At 44.4% G+C, this 18,918-nt stretch overlaps 1 protein-coding gene across 1 annotated transcript; it reads right to left on the bottom strand.

Moving 5' to 3' along the window:
• Positions 1 to 4,133: 4,133 nt before the first annotated feature.
• Positions 4,134 to 9,628, bottom strand: LOC109256141 (zinc finger HIT domain-containing protein 3). The gene is made up of 5 exons (XM_053892792.1): positions 9,489 to 9,628; positions 9,329 to 9,360; positions 7,555 to 7,638; positions 6,233 to 6,316; positions 4,134 to 4,763 (listed from the first exon to the last, which is right to left on the bottom strand). Exons 1-5 carry the CDS (start codon positions 9,572 to 9,574, stop codon positions 4,582 to 4,584), a joined length of 468 nt encoding a protein of 155 aa, XP_053748767.1. The 5' UTR covers positions 9,575 to 9,628; the 3' UTR covers positions 4,134 to 4,581.
• Between the last annotated feature and the right edge of the window lie 9,290 nt (positions 9,629 to 18,918).

Genomic DNA, 18,918 nt, shown 5'->3' with positions numbered 1-18,918 from the left:
TATGCTAAGTGAAATTAGCCAGAGAAAGACAAGTATCATATGACTTCACTCATTTTTGGAATTTAAGATACAACACAGATGAACACAAGGAAGGGAAGCAAAAATAATATAAAAACATGGACAGAGACAAAACATAAAACATAAAAGACTCTTAAATACAGACAACAAACTGAGGGTTTCTAGAGGTGTTGTGACTGGGGGGATGGGCTAAATGGGAAAGGGGCATTAAGGAGGACACCTGTTGGGATGAACACTGGGTGTTGTATGTAGGGGATGGATGAATCACTGGATTCTACTCCTCATTTAAATCATTAGTGCTAACTTGGATGTATAGTTTTAAAAAATTAAGAAAATAAAAAGAAGTGTTTGAAAACCTATGTGGGGAATTATAAGTGCCATATACTCAAGTCTGTGAAACAACACTGTGGAGAAACCATCTTTCAACTCACATCTTGTTTCACTAAGTTAGAAGTGTTTGCAAACCTATGGTGGGGGGAAGTATAAGTGCCATATAGTCAAATCTGTAAAACAAATCTTTGGAGAAGCCATCTTTCAGATAACATCTTGTTTCACTACGTTAGAAATGTTTGATATCCTAGGCCTAGAAGTACACTGGAAGTGACACATACTGAACCCTGTGAAACAACACTGTGAAGAAAACCATATTTCAACTAACATGTTTCACTGAGTCAGAAGTGTTTGAAAACCCATGTGAAGAACTATAAGAAAGTGCCACATACTCAATTCTGTGAAACAACATGTGGAAACACCATCTTCAAGCAACACCTTGTTTCACTAAGAAGTGTCTGAAAACCTATGTGGGGAACTATAAGGAAAGTGCCATAGAGTCATCTCTGTGAAACAACAGTGTGGAAACTGTCTTTCAACTAACATCGTTTCACTAAGTTCAAATGTTTGAAAATATAGGCCTAGAAGTATAACGAAAGTGCCAGTCAACTCTGTGAAACAACACTGTGGAGAAACCATCTTTCAACTAACTTCATATTTCACTAAGTTAGAAAGTTTGAAAACCTAGACGTAGAATGATAACAAAAATGCCATATACTAACCTCTATGAAACAACACTGTGTAGAGACCATCTTTCAATTAACATCTTGTTTCAGTAGGTTACAAGTGTTTGAAAACCTAGGCCTAGAAGTGTAATGAGCTCTTGGACCATTGACTTACCTGCTTGTTATTTGCTCCACTGGAATAGGAGATAAACCAAGTGATAATTTGAGGAAAAATGCTAAATCCAGTGCTATTTGAGGGAATAAGCTGTCATCACAACCCAAACTGCCATATATTCAACTCTGTGAAGCAACACTGCGGAGAAACCCATCTTTCAACTAAGTTCATATTTCACTAAGTGTGATGGGTGTTCTTTAGAGCCAGGTTTGCTTCAGGTATTCACTTTACCTCCTTACTCTATGTAGTGGCACGAGGTAGCCATTCACTGAAAAAGTACCTATTCCAAACTTCTTCAGCAGATGGGGTGTTGCTGCAGAGCCAGGCTACTAACAGTTCTAACCAACATTTCATTTATTTCTTCCTTGTTTCTGGGCAAACCCTTTAGCCATTTGTTCCTGGTTAACTCAGAAACACATCCAGAAGCTGCACGCAGGTGCCACAGCCATCAAGTGCACATGGCAGAAATGGAGAGTCAGTATCTGACTCCAGCAGTCAGGATGGGCAGTGGGTAGTCTGGTATCAGGTGGCCCTAGGGTGGAAGGTTGACCCTGCCACCACACACTAGATGGCCTCAAGCTCCTCATGTACGAAATACCAGCAACACTGCAGGGTGGTTCGGACACAGAAAGAGTGGCATAAGCAATTCTGGGAATATACTAAAAACCACAGAATTATACACTTTATTCAAAGAGGTGAATTTTATGGTCTATCAATTAGATATCAAGGTTATTAGTTTTAAGGTAGCACATGTAAGACCTAAGTACAGTTGCTTTGGGTATAAAGTTCTGCCACATGGCGCCAATCTAGTTGAAGGTATCCAGCTGTTGACCAGCCAGGTGCCCTTCAGTTTACCTCATTAAGCTGTTTTATTAAACATAGTTTTGATTTCCCTTAAGAGAGCTAATAAATTGAACACTACAAAGCGGCATTCTTCTTTTAAGATCAGAATGGCCTTCCTTGCTTCTAAAGAACTGGATGGTGTAGATGAAAAACACGTGTCAAGTTCCTCTTCCCATGGGCTCCCTCCTGCTGCCCCAGGCACAGACCAGCCTCCTGGTGGCAGTAATCCATCTCTGGCCCCTAGGCCTGGACTTGGCCAATGCAGCTGTGGGTGTATGCGGCTTTCAGAGGAAGCTGGTGGTCTGGGCCTGCCTCCAGCTCCCCATGGCCAGCCCAAGTAGCTTCACAGTCCAGACAGCACAAGAACAAGCTGGTGTTGCATCCATCCAAGCGCTGCCTCAGGTAAGCTGTGTGACAGGATGGCAGTCCTGCCCACCATGGCTCTGGGTCCCTCATATCTTATAGAAGGCAGGAAGCAAAGCCCAGGAGTCCACAGTGGGAACAGGACTAATGCTGGGACCAGAGCCATCCTGACCCTGCTCAGGAAATCAGAAACCTGAGATTCCCAGCTAGCTGCAGGTCTGGGCTGTTACCATCATTACAATTAGGAATTTTCCAGAACCCTTTCACTTTTTAAAAACTGCCCAAGTCTTCTGGTATCTCCTCTGAATCTCCATTGAATTTGTCCCACTTTTTAAAGATTTGGGTTTGATGACAGCTTATTCCCTCAAATAGCACTGGATTTAGCATATTTTCCTCAAATTATCACTTGGTTTATCTCCTGTTCCAGTAGAGCAAATCAAGCAGGTAAGTCAGTCATCCAAGAGTTCTGTTTTTATAGTATGGGCAGTCAGAGTAAAAGAACCAGCATGGAACGTGGGCTAATACTCAACCTACTACATGGGGTCACAGCAAAGATTAAGTGACACTGACAAGGCAAAAGGAAGGAAACAGTGAATTTCCATACCAGAGGAATTACTCTCTAGGGCATAATCTGGATAAAATCTCCCATGACAGCACGCAGGCTAGCCAGAATGTAAACAGAAGTATAACTGTTCTTCCAGTTGTAAGTAGTTTTATGACAGGTAATAAATACTCCTAGTAGGGGAGAGCTCCCTTGTGCATCACAAAGAATGGATGTGAAATTTTATGTTTTAATATAAATTAAATATTTGGACTCTGGACTTTGCCACTGGTTTAGAATGAGAAAAGAATGTTAACTGAATCATACCAGTACTTGTCCACGACCTGCATTTCTAGCATTTGCTCTAGGCACCCATACAGGTGGCATTCCTAGAAGCCAGAGATAAGCTATATCTCTCTCTCCAGGGCTCCATCAAGTTACACTGCAGAAAGTGTCCATTGTCTTATACTGACATCTGCCCTGAACCTTCACCCTATAGTGTTACTGGCTTTAATCAGGTTATGCTGGAAAGACACAGCTTGGGCCATGTGTGAGTTCTTCTCACCTTCTAGTCTCACCTGGCTGGGCAGTCCTTTGGTGCTTTGTGTCCAAAAGGCCTTTTCCTGCCAGCTGCCTTGCCAAAGACATTTGAATGACACCAAGCTGCCAAACTACTCCCACAGCAGCTCTAAGTACACATGAGCAAGCAACAGCTCCCGCCCGCAATCCAGGGCTGCTGCAGCCACCAGTGGCGTGGGGCTCCCACCTACATCTCAAGCCCTGACAGATGTCACGGGTTGGTTACCAAACCGTGACTAAGAAACCTCAGGGCCACAGAGAACTTCCCACATTTACTACCTTTGGGCATCTTCGATTCCCCACAAACAGAACAGGTCAAGTCAGCTTGAAATTAACCCTAAAATTTCAACTGGGATATCTGCATTTAGTTCCTTTAAAAAGAACAAAACCCTCAGGTGCCTGGGTAGCTCAGTCAGTTGAGCATCTGACTTCGGCTCAGGTCATGATTTCATGGTTCATGAGTTTGAGCCCCACATTGGGCCCTAGTGCTGACAGCTCAGAGCCTGGAGCCTACTTCAGATTCTCTGTCCCCCTTTCTCACCGCCCCACCCCTGCTTGTGCTCTGTCTCTTTCAAAAATGAATAAACATTAAAAAAAAAGTTAAAAAAAAAAGAAAACCTTACTATTTAATATGTTGATTTATTTAACGTAATTTCAAGCAATTATGAACTAAGGATGAACAACGCAATTTATCAGAGAATCACATCTTGATTTTATTTAGCAACACTGAGGAAGTTTTAATTCAAATGGGTATAAAACTTGACAAAAGATATCATTTGTAATGTCTAACCTGTACCAAAATTAAAACATTTAAAGACAACTATCTGAATGTCAAGTTCTCTCTCCATAAAGGGCTTGCCACCTTGAGTGTCCCCCATCTTGCCCGAAATCCATGCCACAGTTTTTGACATAAAGACTTATGCGGCCTACCCTACATCAGGTGGCCTATGCCCTGGAAGTCACCACCCTTGCTCACAGGACCCCACACTAGCTGTTCTCCTGGGAGGAGGAGCAGGCAAGTTCTGAGAGCCACGCACATGATTGAGCAAGCAGCACAATAATCCATCTTAAGAATCCTCATCCTGGGATGGTTCCACAATCCGTAAACAGCAGTCAGCAAACTCTACAAACAAGGGTTCCTGCATGCAGGCCCTCATGAGTTTTGCCTTGTTATCCCCCTGATCGAGGCTGACCATCAACTGTCTAAGGTGTGGATTGAGCAGTAGGCTTCTTAATGCTGCAGACTCCCCTTAAAAATGAACAAGAAAGCCAATGTGAGTTCAAGTGGGAACAGATGGAGATAGCTAAAAGCTAAATGTTTCTAATGCAACAAATATCAAGAGTGCTGTATCCCCCTTAACCTTTAAAACCAAGAACTGAACCAATGCTTCACATAAATAAGGTGAGATCAGCATATCAAAGGATTTCCAAGTTAAATGCTATCACAGATTCTTGTTCTTGGTATCTCTGTAAATAATTTAACTTTATGCCATTTCAATTAGGAAAAAATATTTTACCAGGACAAATATAAAAAATAATAGCACTAAGCTGTTGGCATGTTTTTGTTCTTCATAGGCCTGAAGGTTCTCACTGGGTGAGGACAGTTACACTACATACTCTGAATGCTGTTTAAGCAAACACTTGATCCTTGCAAAGCAGGATCTGTAGCAATGAACGGACACACACATCTGCATGGTACTTTGCAGTTTGAAAAACTTTTCACACCTACCCTCATATCTCAGCTTCACCCTCAGTATAACTAATCACTACCATGGGAATGGGTACCAAGCAGTCAGCCTACGTTGAGATGGAAACAATGAAAATTTCCATCTTTAGAAACTACACTGGCTTACTAATCACACACAGAACAGAACTGCTATAAGGACTGACTGCACAGTCCTACACAAACGCTGGGCATTGTTAACACCTGCATCCCTCTGAAAAATCAGATCCTGGGATTGCCCAGTCTGCATTAATGGCTAGACCATACACTGTGCCCTGGGTACATGGGAATAAATGTAGGCCCCTGCCCTACAAATTGGTGTGGGAGAGAGAAATTACTATAAAATATGAGTGGTGTATTACAAGGCCTGATGGGAAGGCAAAAAAGGGCTTACTTCTGAGAACAACAAAAAGTCAAGAGAAGTTTAGCTGAGGAAAGGTAACCTGAACCAAGCCTTGAGGGAAAATTTTGTCAACCCACAAAAACAGGATTCCAGAGCAAGAGAGTTGTAGGCAGGCTGGGAGGTGTTGAATGAAGCCCTCAGTGTTCACAGAATCATGCAACATAAGGGCTCTGCACGCCATACTCAAGTGCAGCTGACCCTGAACAACAGGCTTGAACTGCACAGGCCCACATATACAAGGATTTTTCCCCCATAAATACAGTGCTGTGTTTCTCTTCCTTATGATTTTCTTAACATTTCCTTTTCTCTCATTTATTGTAAGAAGACAGCATATAATACATATAACATACAAAATATGTTAATCGACTATGTTATATTGGTAAGGCTTCTGGTCAACACTAGAATATTAGTTAAGTTCTGGGGGAGTCAAAAGTTATACACAAATTTTCATTGCATGGTAGTTGGGGAGTGAAGCCGAACCCCAGCACAGTTCAAGGGTCAACTGTATTTATTAATAACCAAAAAATCACGTTATTCTTTGGATTAAATGTTATCAGTAATTGACAAAGAAGTAAACACAGCAAAGACTTACCTAAATTCTTTAAATTCTGCAAAGAAACTCTGTCCTCTTCCTCATCACTATTGAGAAAATCAGCTACAGAGTCATCATCATCATCTGAGGAATACAGAACACAATCAACTAATTAGGACTAGAAACAAAACCTAGATGCCAGATTTTAACAACTACTGCAATAGATTAAAAATGTGCACACAAGTGACAATAGCAGGACAAAGTAGGTATAGACAAAACAAAAATGACTTTTCTGGAACTTATAACTGTATCAACATTCCTCTTTTTGGAAAGGGAATGAAAGCAAAAGCAAAGAATTAGTGACTTTAACAAGCACACCCTAGTATTCACATACTTGTTTATTCTATGTGTCTCTGTGGTCTTCTGGACAGGAGCCTGATTTTCCAATTCCTATCACCCCAGGTCCCCTCACTATAGCTCCAGCCCTGTCAGGACCCAAAAAACTAGGTGTTCTATAAAAACCTGCTAACACAGGGGCACCTGGGTGGCTCAGTCGGTTAAGCGGCCGACTTCAGCTCAGGTCATGATCTCTCAGTCTGTGAGTTTGAGCCCCGCGTCAGGCTCTGTGCTGACAGCTCAGAGCCTAGAGCCTGTTTCAGATTCTGTGTCTCCCTCTCTCTGCCCCTCCCCTGTTCATGCTCTGTCTCTCCCTATCTCAAAAATAAATAAAAAACGTTAAAAAAAAATTTTTTTAAAACCTGCTAACATGAATGCCCTGTGCTTTTAGCATGGCCAGAAATTTCTGGCACTGCCTGAACCCAACAAGGAAGTTTCTCAAAAGGCAGAAATAGGCTATCCCCATGCTGTGAATGTTCAGGCAGCAGGAGGGGCTGCTTTCAGAGACTGGCATGGTACATGAAACCCAGGAGATACTGAAGTGTGGATAAATGGATGAGACAGCCCACTCCCACAATAAATCCATAGAGCCCCAGCAGCATGAAGGTGACCTAGGCCAAAGGCAGTCGCCCACCCAAGCCTAGCTCAGGTGAACTGACAGCTCCAGCCAGGCCCATGGCGGGAAACCTGAAGCCATGACTGGAAAAGGATCCTACCAGCAGGGTCCCCCCCCCCCCCAAACCACAGCTACAGGCTTTATCCCCTCTGCCTCTGTCCTCCTTGTTTCTTGCCCTTAACAATACCTTCAGGCTGCTCTATAATACATAACAGGTGCCCCACTCCTGGTGCTCCAGGCTAAGGAAGGTGCTGCTCCTTAATGAAGCCATCGTTCCTGACTCCCTGCCCCAACCCACATCTCTTTCCTTTCAGCTTCTTTTATTTGAAACCTTTTCCTAGGTTGGCTGGTTTGAAATCAACCAACCCACCTTTGTCTTCTGCAGGCTTTATAGTTTTTGCAGTAACAGCTGATCTTTTTCTCTTAATAGGACGAGTTTCAGGGTTGCACTCCTCTGAAAGAGACACAAATCAGGCGCACATCACTTCTACTTTAGCAACAAGGCTGCACCTCTCCACCAAGCCAGCATCTAGGTGGGAAGCTATGTTCAGGGTAAGGGATGTGGGTAGGGATGATGGATGCAAAGGAAATGAGGGATCAAATCACAGGGCAGTATCCAGAAAACAAGCAACCCTGGGCTTGGCAGAGGGTGGAGGAAACAGGTCTTGTGTATCCTGAGGATCTGTCCCCATCCAACTTACTCTGCAGAACCTCACAGGGCTTTCACCAAGATCAAGTGGCACACTGACTTCAATTACCAAACTATTTTCTCAGCAGTTTCAGACACTAAATTTGCATGTGCCACGTGCCAATTACACAGATAAAGTCATCAGGCCCCCATCAAGGGGCTGAGTCTTAGAGATGGCAGTTGGAGAGATGGAGAAAAGTCTGATTTACATCACCTGAGAGGGCCGGGAGACAAAGAGGAGGCACTTTCAGGTGGAAAGAGCATTCCTGGCAGAGGGAAAGGTCTACAGCTGGACCAGACCCCTGAAAGAACAGGGTCAGGAGCAACCACATGGTGATGAGCAACTACCAGTTGATTGACAGGGCAGGCCTGGCAGGAGGCTGGGGCCCACACAAGTGGAGGAAGAGCAAAAGAATACCACAAAGGGAGGTTGGCCTTTCTTCCCAAGACCAGTGTCTCTCATCAAGGGCAAGAACAAAAGGTCTTTAATGGTGTGAGTCTCACACACCACAGGCTGTTTATCTGAGTCAATACCAATTGCCAGAATTGCCCCCCAACCCTCCTCAGCTACTGTAAAACAGAAACAGTGTAACAGTGCGTCTCCCTAGGGAGAGCAATACCCAAGTTAAGAATCACTGGCTTCCTTTCCTAGAGAGGCTGGAGTGTTCAACAAGGGAGTTAATTACTCAAATGTGCATTTCAGGAAAGACCTTGGCGGCAGCCCGGCCACACAGTTGAGAGCTCCAGATTGCTCCAGATTGCCTTAGGGATTCTTGGACCACCCAGGGCTGCACAGCCAGAGCAAAGCCTACCCAACCCGGCTCCACAACCCTATTTCCAGCAAAGCGGTTCTCCTTCTTTCCTATCTTGAACCAAAAAGTTTCCTTTGAAAATGCTCCACGGTCATTAGGGTTAAAAAAAAAAACAGCAGGGGGGAGGGAAGCAGCTTGAAATGGACCTCTGAGTCAGAGTCTGGAAGGGGGGACACGAGAAGCAAAAAACCAATGAGGAACTTTAACAAAAGAGTCAACCCAGCATGCGGTCGCGGCAAAGGGTCCCTGAGGACTGAGAAGAGACCCCGAATTGGAGTTAAAATGTAGACTAATCGCTCCTTATTGTAAACAGATCTACCTCGTTGTTTCTAACAAAACATTTTTGAAGGAAAGAAAACGTTCTCGTTAACCTCAGCAAGAGCAGCTTCTGCGTCAGAATTCTAAGATGAAGAAACTACTAGGGTCGACTCTGTCAGACCAAAGTAGCCCAGTATTTAAAATAAGAAAGAAAAGAAAAGAAAAGAGAAAGTCTATAAAAGAAAAGGCAGGGCAGAAGTTTTCACTGTTCGAAACCCGAGGAAGCATTCACAAGTAGAGGTTCCCCGTGGGACGAGGCAGGAATTGACGGGGGTTGCCCGCACTAGGGGAGTGCCGGGAGCTCAAGCGGGGCGCCGGGGTCTTACCTTTGTGCTTCCGGAAACATCCCACGGAGCAGCTGCAACAACAGAGAACACGACCGCGTCAGCCCGGAAAGCCTCGCGGACCCTCCCGCAGCCCCCGCCGGGTCCCCGAGCCGCCCCGCAGGCTCCACCCGGCCTCCTCCCCCACGACCCCCACTCTTACTAGGGCACACGGCAGGCGGGGCAGCGGTATTTGGGTTTCTCCAAGCAAATCACGCAGACGACAGCGCTACTATTCAGCGACGCCATGGTCGCTCCCCAGCCTCACTCTCACCCGCAAGCGCCAGTCTCTGACGGAAGGTACCACGTGCACGCCCTTTTTTTTTCTGTTTCCTTAACCCGGACCAATCGGCGAGCAGCACTTGCTGGCAGTCAAAAGCAATGGATCGATCCTGCTCATTGCTCCAGTCCTGATAAGTAGACAGTCGATATACTCGATGCGCATCCAGTAGCAGCTTTGGCTTCCAGGATTAAGTCACAGTTGTCGTTGGAGAACTTGCTATGTATCCCTGTCCTGTCCCTAAGGGCAAGTCACTGTTACTCTCCAATTCTGTTGCCCCACATGTAAAAAGAATACGTGGGACTAAATGTCATTTACCTTCTGGCTTGGACTTTCTGAATCTTGCAAGGGCACTGGGTTCTCACCCCCACCCCGGCCCCCCACATCTCGTTTGCTTATGTCTAGCAAATGAGAAGTCCAGACCCTGGCCAATTAGATCCATCGGCTAGATCGAGTGACGTACATGTGCTTTTCCCAGCATAGGCCCTTTTTCTCTCAGGGAAGAAAGATGAGACTTGACAACTGCCAAATGTTTATTGAGCTCCAAGTGACAGCAGTGCACTGCCCAGAGGCTGGGTTGGGGACACCCAGGCAGTAGCAGCCACAGCCTCTTCCCTCTGGGAGTTCAAAGCTTAGACCTAAGGCAGGAGAGAGAGGTGAAAGAGAAGAGACTCTGTCTTAGGGTCCTGCCGGTGTTAGCCTGCACTTGCACAGCCCTGAGAGAGTGCCTCTTCAAATTTCACAACATACACTCTTCACTTGACTCACCCAAGTCACAGCCCTGCGTGGGATATCTTGGTCAGGGAACAGACGAGTAAGGTCTGGCCCAAAGATGGGGACCTGGCCTAATAAGTCTGGATAGGTAAACTGTGATGGGCCTTGAGTGGCACCTCAGGCTTTGGGAATAGACGATCGTGTTTTATTGACAGGCTATGTCTCCTTGAAGCCCTCAGTACTGCCCAGCCTAACCAGGGCTCCCACCCCACATTGTGCAGTGCCCACCTAGGGCCATAAGTCATTCTCACTCCTAAGTGCCTCCTCCCTGTGTTGGCCCATAAGTCCACAGAATCCCACTACTATAGGGCCCCACATGACTGTCATTGTCTTTGTGGATAAATCTGTTATGACCAAAGCAGCTGTTTGAGTCTTGGTTCAAACCCCTCCCTGAATATGTGACTTTTACCCTCTCTGAGGATTCTCACCTATTAGTGTGGATTTTCAGGCCTACTTTCCTGAGCTGTTGAGAAGCAGAGAGAAGACCATGTATAAAAATGTTTGTAATTTGAAGCACTACAAAAGGCTATTTATGTGATACCCAGAGTCTGTAATTTCTGGATCTTGGGTCTGAACCCTATAAATGCAGGTGTCAGGCCCCAAGTCCCTCAAGGTTAGGGTCCTGAACAAAGCTCAGGCCCCTCCAAAAGGGTTCTGCCATCAGCCTCAAAGGGCCACATTTGGGTGGGCAGAACAACTATCCATCCCTCTCTTGGCTTTGCTAAACTCTCCCTGGGACGCTGTCCAGTCCATAGTGCTGAAGTGGCATGGCTCTCTACCTGCCTTGGCATGCAGCTGCCCCTGTGTAGACCAGGACCAGCCTGAAATCCAAGACATGTCTACACTGACCCAATAATCAGAAGCATTCCCTGTATTCTTCCACAGTTGTAACCATTCCAGAACCATTCCAGAAGGTTCACAAGTACCTGAGAAGGCCAGAGATTAGTGATTAGCACACTTGGATCCTGTGCCCTGTCTGGCACCCGGTAGGAACTTGCTGTGTGTGGACATCACCACTGCCCACTCCATATTCTTCCTGTGAGTTGTGTTTGGAGGCTGAGGCCATAAAGAGTCTCCACAGTTTTCAGCATTCAAACCCTTCTCACCCAAATCCAAGCCACGCTGATTCCTCTACCTTCGGATCCAAAGGTGATGACATCAGCAAAAAGAGAGTTTCTGGAATTCCTCCCATGCACATTCTGCCCAGTAAAGACACTCTTCTACTCTGGGAGATCCCCAGCTCTCCCAGACAGCCTCACCCCTCCTGCTCCAATGTCCAGGAAAGGAAGTGACTCAGGCGATGAGGTTGGGGAACACCAGGAGGTCAAGCAAGCCCAGTATGCAAGCCTCTTGGCAATGGCTAGTTCAGAGAAAAACGACACGTATGACTCCAAGCCCAGCAACTACATGTCCACACTGATAAAGCTAAGCTTAGCAGCACCCTGGTTTTCCCTGGACCCCCACCACGCCCATCCTAGCGGCTGTCTAAGGCTGTGTCGCGCCTCCCCGTGCCCGACCTGGAGAGAGGTGAGGTAATAATCAAGGCAGAATGGTTTTCAGAGCTCCACCGCCTGGCAGGCTCTGTCCAGCGCATTCCGGGAACCAAACCCAAAGTCTGGCGCTGTGCGTGGAGGTCCAGGCCCGGCACCCAGCACCGCCAGAGGGCGCTCCAGGCCCACACTAGCCCTGGAGTAGCTGCGCTCCAGCGGAATTGGAGTAAACTCCACCCCATTCCTGGCTGGAGACTAGGCTGTCTCGCAGCACCGGGAAGGGTAAACTCAGGCACTGGCGCGCACCTGGAACACCGCCAAGTGGCAGGAAAGAGCGTGGAGAGCGAGATGCTGAAGCCGGCGACCGGATGGGCAGGAGTGTCTCCTCCACAAAAACAAGGTGCATATCAGCAGAGGTCCCCAAAGGCAACTAGCCTTTGTCCAGGGACAACTTCCAGATGCCTATTGCCCCACGCTTCCTGGCATTCCTATTGGGTGGAGCTGCAAACTGGCCACGCACGTTAGCTGATGAAAGTTTAACCGTACTTCAGGAGCATGGGGTTACTAACTAGGGCCTGAGCCACTGCCCTGCACCTTCCCCAGTGCCATGATGGGGCAGGCAGAGAGATCTAATCGCCCAACATGAGCTACGTGTTGCAGTTGTCAGAGGCGGAGGATCCATAAAGTTGGGCTCCCTGATGCCTTGCCAGATCTTAGTTCTTGCTGCAACTCTAACACCTCTTTCCCTCCCAGGGCATGGGGATCCCAGGGCCAGCACCAGGAGAAGTGTCTGAGATTGACATCTTTAGGGGACCTACTGCCTTGTTCTCATCTGCTCACCTCTGTTTCTCCTCTGGTATTGAAGCAGTTCAGATGTTAAAGTGAGTAGGGTTGTTGGTGGGAGTCAAATAAAGGAGGCCTGAGGTTCAGGTGGAGTGATCAGTTTCCAGCTCTCTGCATGTTATTTTATAGCAGTGAAATGCTATTCATTCCCCAATTCTAGACAGTAACAGTCTGACCTATAGTTAGACTTCAAGGAAAACTTCAAAAGAACAAAAGGGATAAAGAATAATTGCATTATTCCCAGTCCCAGAACCATTGGGAGAGCACAGACAAAAGAAGTTACCATTGTTTTATGAACACACTCATCCTACCACCCAAACCCCACACTTTTCTATTTTTCACACCCTCTCCCACTTGCAGACCCACAAAGATCCCAACCTTAAATTCCCTAACACAAACAGAGATCAAAGGAATCAGGACTTCCCAGCCAGATTCTCCAAGAAGACTCTCAGGACAGGGAATGGATCTGGGGCTTTGCACAAACTTCTTAACCATGTGACAGAGATGCTTAGGAGCTCTCCTCAGTGAGAAGTAGGTAAGAGGAAGTGAGGCCCAAATTTCCCTTCCCCTCTCTTAAAACTAAAGACAAAATAAAGACAAGACAAAAGACAAAAAAAAAAAAAAAAGACAAAAACCATGAGAAACTTTCATTAGCAGATCTGCACAAGAAAGTTATTTGGGCCAAAGGAAAATAATATAAATAGAAATTAAAATCATAATATGATACCACCATACTCTGTACAGAATGACTAAAATTTAAAAGACTGGCAATACCAAGTGCTGGCAAGGAGGCTGCTATGGTCTGAATTTGCATTCCCCCAAATTCATATGTTGAATTCCCAACCCCCAATGTGATGGTATTGGGTGGTAGAGCTTTGGGAGGTGATAAGGTCATAGGATGCTGTGCTCATGAACAAGAGTGTGCCTTTGTATAAGGGACCCCAGAGAGCTCTCTTGCCCTCCTTCCACCTTGTGAGAAAATGATGGTCTGTGAAACAGGAAGCAAATCTGCTTGTGCCTTGCTCTTGGACTTCCCATTCTCCAGAACTGTGAGAAATAAATGTTTGTTGTTTAAGCCACCCAGTCTATGGTATTTTTGTTATAGCAGCCCAAATGTACTAAGTCGGAATTGGTACCAAGAAATGGGGCGCTGCTGTAACAAATACCTAAAAATGTGCAAGCAGCTTTGGAAGTGGGCAATGGGTTGAGGCCAGAAGAGTTTTGAAATGTATGCTAGAAAATGAGATGCCTACATTGCCATGAATGAACCTTTAAAAGGTAATTCTGGTGAGGGCTCAGAAAGAAAACAGGAGAGCTGTGGGAGAAAGCCTCCATCTCCTTAGAGAACCCCTAAGAGGCCATGAACTGAACATTGGTAGACATGTGGACAGTGAAGGCAGTTCTGGTGATGGCACACAGAAATGAGGAGCATGTTATTGGGCACTGAAAGAAAGGTGATCCCTGCTGTAAAGTGACAAAGAACTTGGCTGATTTGTGTTTGTGTGCTGATATTTCATGAAAGGTGTCCACCTTGCAGGTGATGGAACTGGATGTTTAGCTGAAGAGATTTCTTTTTTATTTTTATTTTTTAAATGTTTATTCATTGTTTGAAAGAGAGAGAGAGCATGAGCAGGGGATGGGCAGAAAGAGAGGGAGACACAGAATCAGAAGCAGGCTCCAGGCTCTGAGCTGTCAGCACAACTTGAACCCACAAACTGTATTATTGTGACTTGAGCCAAAGTCAGAGGCTCAACTGACTGAGCCACCCAGGAGTCCTTAGCTGAAGAGATTTCTAAGCAATGTGTGGAAGGTGTGACTCGGATCCACCTAACAGTTTATGGTGAAATGTGAAAAGAAATGACTTAAAGGTATAATTGTTGAGCAGACAAGAGCAGAACTTAAAGATTCTCAGCCTACACATATTGCAAAAAATGAGACACTAGTGATGAGACTAAGTCACCATTTGACCAGGAGGTTAGTGTGGATCAGTCATCTCAATAGAAGCCAGGCGCTATTCTTGAAAAAACACTGGGATGATGGAAGAATGTCCCTGAACACTATTCAGAAATCAGCAGGCTGCTGTGCCCACGACAGGCCCAGAGTACACAGCCCCTAGACAGAAGAGTTTTCAAAGGGTGGGACTGTCTCACTGGTTCAGAGTGGCCAGGATGCTCCCAATCTCCTCAGAGAAACCCCTAACCCCCTCAGAGAGTTTCAGGCAGAGCATCAGCCAAAAGGGATTATTCTCAGTCTTTATAGTTTAATGTTGTTTGCCCTATTCTATTTTGGACTTCCTTAGGACCTGTTACTCCTTCTTTCCTATTTCTCCCTTTTGGAAGTACATTAGTCTGCCTTCTTTGGTCTCTGCCAGTCTGTTTGATCTTATGGTTTCCCTTATAGTGGCCCTGATTTTAATATTTTATATTCTTCCACATCCATCTCCCTGCTACATATATCCATTACCCTATACATGTGCTTCTCACTCAGATGCTGGCTTGGTAGAGAAGTGCAACCCTGTCACTAAAATGGAGAGGACATGTCACCTGAGATCTGTGTCTCTTTCAGTGCAGTGCAACCCTTACACTCCTTCTCCTGTTGAGAAATAAAATTTAGCTGTTACTGCAAAAACTAAGCTAAAGTAGCATCCATATAGAAGGTCCCTTTCTTCCTGTTGTGTCTGCAATTGACAGCAAGTGATAGGGTCTGAGAGCTCTTCCTGCTAGCCTCCCCACTCGATTATAAACAAGGTTTTCTTTTATTAATTCCCACATTTCCCCCTTTCGATCAAGATATTTCTTTGAAAGCATCACTGATCAAGAGTTAAGTTTCTCAGGGCACCTGGCTGGCTCACTTGGTGGAGCATGTGACTCTTGATCTTGGGGATGTGGGTTCAAGCCCCACGCTGGGGCTTAAGTAGAGATTAACTTAAGTAGATATCACTTAAAAATAAAATATTTAGGTCGTATCAAAATAACACCAGCATTCTTCACAGAGCTATAACAAACAATCCTAAAATTTGTATGGAACCAGAAAAGACCCCAAATAACCAATGCAATCATAAAAAAGAAAACAAAAGCTGGAGGCATTAAAATTCCAGACTTTAAGATATATTACAAAGCTGTAAACATCAAGACAGTATGGTGCTGGCACAAAAACAGACATTTAGATCAATGGAACAGAATAGAGAACCCAGAAAGGTATGGCCAACTAATCTTTGACAAAGCAGGGAAGAATATCCAATGGAATAGACAGCCTCTTCAACAAATGGTGTTGAGAAAACTGGACAGCGACATGCAGAAGAACAAACCTGGACCACTTTCTTACACCATACATAAAAATAGACTCAGAATGGATGAAAGACCTAAACATAAGACAGGGGCCATCAAAATCCTAGAGGAGAAAAGCAGGCAAAAGTCTATTTGACCTCAGCCATAGCAACTTCTTACTCAGCATGTCTCTGGAGGCAAGGGAAACAAAAGCAAAAATGAACTATTGGGAACTCATCAAGATAAAAAGCTTCTGGGGGTGCCTGAGTGGCTCAGTCAGTTAGGCATCCAACTTTGGCTCAGGTCATGATCTCTCAGTCCATGAGTTCAAGGCCTGTGTCGGGCTCTGTGCTGTCATGACAGCTCAGAGCCTGAAGTCTGCTTCAGATTATGTGTCTACCTCTCTCCCTGCCGCTCCTCTCTCTCTCTCTCTCTCTCTCTCTCTCTCTCTCTCTCTCAAAATAAACATTTAAAAAAGTAAAATAAAATAAAACAAAATAAAATAAAATAAAAAGATAAAAAACTTTTGCACAGTGAAGGAAACAATCAGCAAAACTAAAAGGCAACTAACAGAATGGGAAAAGATATTTGCAAGTGATAGATAAAGGGTTAGTATCCAAAATTTGTAAAGAACTTATCAAACTGAACACCCAAAAAACAAATAATCCAGTGAAGAAATGGGCAAAACACATGAATAGACCTTCTTCCAAAGAAGACATCCACATTGCTCACCGACATGTGAAAAAATGCTCAACATCACTCATTAGCAGGGAAATACAAATCAAAACCACAATGAGATACCACCTCACACCCGTCAGAATGGCTAAAATGAACAACTCAGGCAACAACAGATGTTGGCAATGATGCAGAGAAAGAAGAATCCTTTGGCACTCCTGGCGGGAATGCAAACTGGTATAGCCACTCAGGAAAACAGTATGGAGGTTCCTCAAAATATTAAAAATAGAACTACTCTATGACCCAGCAATTTCACTACTAGGTATTTATCCAAAGATTACAGGTGTACTGATTCAAAGGGGCACCTGCACCCCAATGTTTATTGCAGTGTTGTAGACAATAGCCAAAGTATGGAAAGAGCCCAAATGTCCATTGACAGATGAATGAATAAAGAAGATGTGGTATATATATATATATACAATGGAGTATTACTAGGCAATCAAAAAGAATGAAATCTTGCCATTTGCAACAACATGGATGGAACTAGAGTGTATTATGCTAAGCAAAATTAGTCAGAGAAAGACAAATATCATACGACTTCACTCATTTTTGTAATTTAAGATACAAAACAGATGAGCATAAGGAAGGGAAGCAAAACTAATATAAAAATGGATGGGGACAAATACAGAAAACAAACTGAGGGTTTCTAGAGGGGTTTTGGGTGGGGGGATGGGCTAAATGGACAAGGGACATTAAGAGGACCCTGTTGGTATGAGCACTGGGTATTATATGTAGGGGATGAATCACTGGATTCTACTTCTGAAATCATTATTGCACCATATGCTAACTAACTTAGATGTAAATGTAAAACAATAAAAAATGTCAAGAAAAAAATAAAAATAAAATAAAATATTTAAGGGTGCCTGGGTGGCTCAGTCAGTTGAGTGTCCAACTGTTGATTCTGGCTCAAGTCATGATCCCAGGGTCATGAGATTGAGCCCTGAGTTGGGCTCTGTGCTGAGGATGGAGCCTGCTTGGGATTCTCAATCTCTCCCTCTGTGCCCCTCCCCCACTCGCACATGCGCTCTCTCTCTCTCTCTCTCTCTCTCTCTCTCCCTGTCTAAAATAAAAATTAAAAAATAAAATACAAGAAAATTGAAACAAACAAACGAAAAAAGAGTTTCTCCATACTTAGTGGTTTGTCCCTCAGGACCAGGAAGAATCTTTCCTGGTTGTCATGTCCTACATCAGAGGCAAAATGCATAGCAATTGGAAACTACTTAAGGCCACATTTGAGTAACAAGGTTAGAAAGGACGACTCTCAGGTCCTTCCCATCTAAACTCCATATCTTCCCAAGGTTGTGTCAGAAATTATCTTGAAGCATTGAGCCAGCATCACCTTATTGGGTATATTATTGGTTTTTGTTTTTTTTTTTAAGTTCTGTAGGCAACAAAATATAAAATTTAAAACAATTATACAAAACAGAAAGAGTAACTTAACAATTCCAAATTGTATCATGGTTCTAAATCAGGGCTCTAGGTCTCAAAGGAGCCAACTGAAATATTTATTGGCACTTATCCAGACTTAGGAAGGAAGGTTCATCCCATGAAAGCAAAGCTGGAGTCGTGTATACTTCCTAAAGTCTCTGCTTAAATCAGCCACAAAAGGTGAATAGTGAATAGTGCAGGAGCACACTGAAAGAACTAACCAAGTGCATTTGGGAAGATACAGGGCAGGTATAAACATGGAACAGTAGCAAATGAACTTTTTGCAAAACAGCAAAACTTCAAAGATGTTTTATTTATTATTTATTTTATTTTATTTTATTTTTAATATATTGTCATATTGGCTTACATACAACACCCAGTGCTCATCCTAACAAGTGCCCTCCTCAGAGCCCATCACCCACTTTCCCCTCTCCCTCACCCCCATCAACCCTCAATTTGTTCTCTGTATTTAAGAGTCTCTTATGGTTTGCCTCCCTCCCTCTCTGTAACTATTTTTTCTCCTTCCCTTCCCCCATGATCTTCTGTTAAGTTCCTCAAAATTTACATATAAGTGAAAACATGATATCTGTCTTTCTCTGACTGACTTATTTCACTTAGCATAATACTCTCAGTTCTATCCACGTTGCTGCAGATGGCAAGATTTCATTCTTTCTCATTGCCAAGTAGTATTCCATTGTATATATAAACCACATCTTTATCCATTTATCAGTTGATGGACATTTAGGCTCTTTCCATGATTTGGCTATTGTTGAAAGT

Source organism: Panthera pardus, unplaced genomic scaffold (assembly GCF_024362965.1).
Source record: "Panthera pardus isolate Hobbes unplaced genomic scaffold, ASM2436296v1 HiC_scaffold_3, whole genome shotgun sequence".
NCBI lineage: Eukaryota > Metazoa > Chordata > Mammalia > Carnivora > Felidae > Panthera > Panthera pardus.
Note: the sequence above shows the minus strand (reverse complement) of the source record. Positions and strands in the feature narration are given on the sequence as shown.

Coding starts and splice junctions, on each gene's coding strand:
- LOC109256141 (XM_053892792.1), bottom strand. CDS start 9,574: ATGGCGTCGCTGAATAGTAGCGCTGTCGTCTGCGTGATTTGCTTGGAG. Junction 7,639..9,328: donor ATGTTTCCGGAAGCACAAAG/GTAAGACCCCGG, acceptor TGTCTCTTTCAG/AGGAGTGCAACCCTGAAACT. Junction 4,764..6,232: donor GCAGAATTTAAAGAATTTAG/GTAAGTCTTTGC, acceptor TTCATTTTTAAG/GGGAGTCTGCAGCATTAAGA.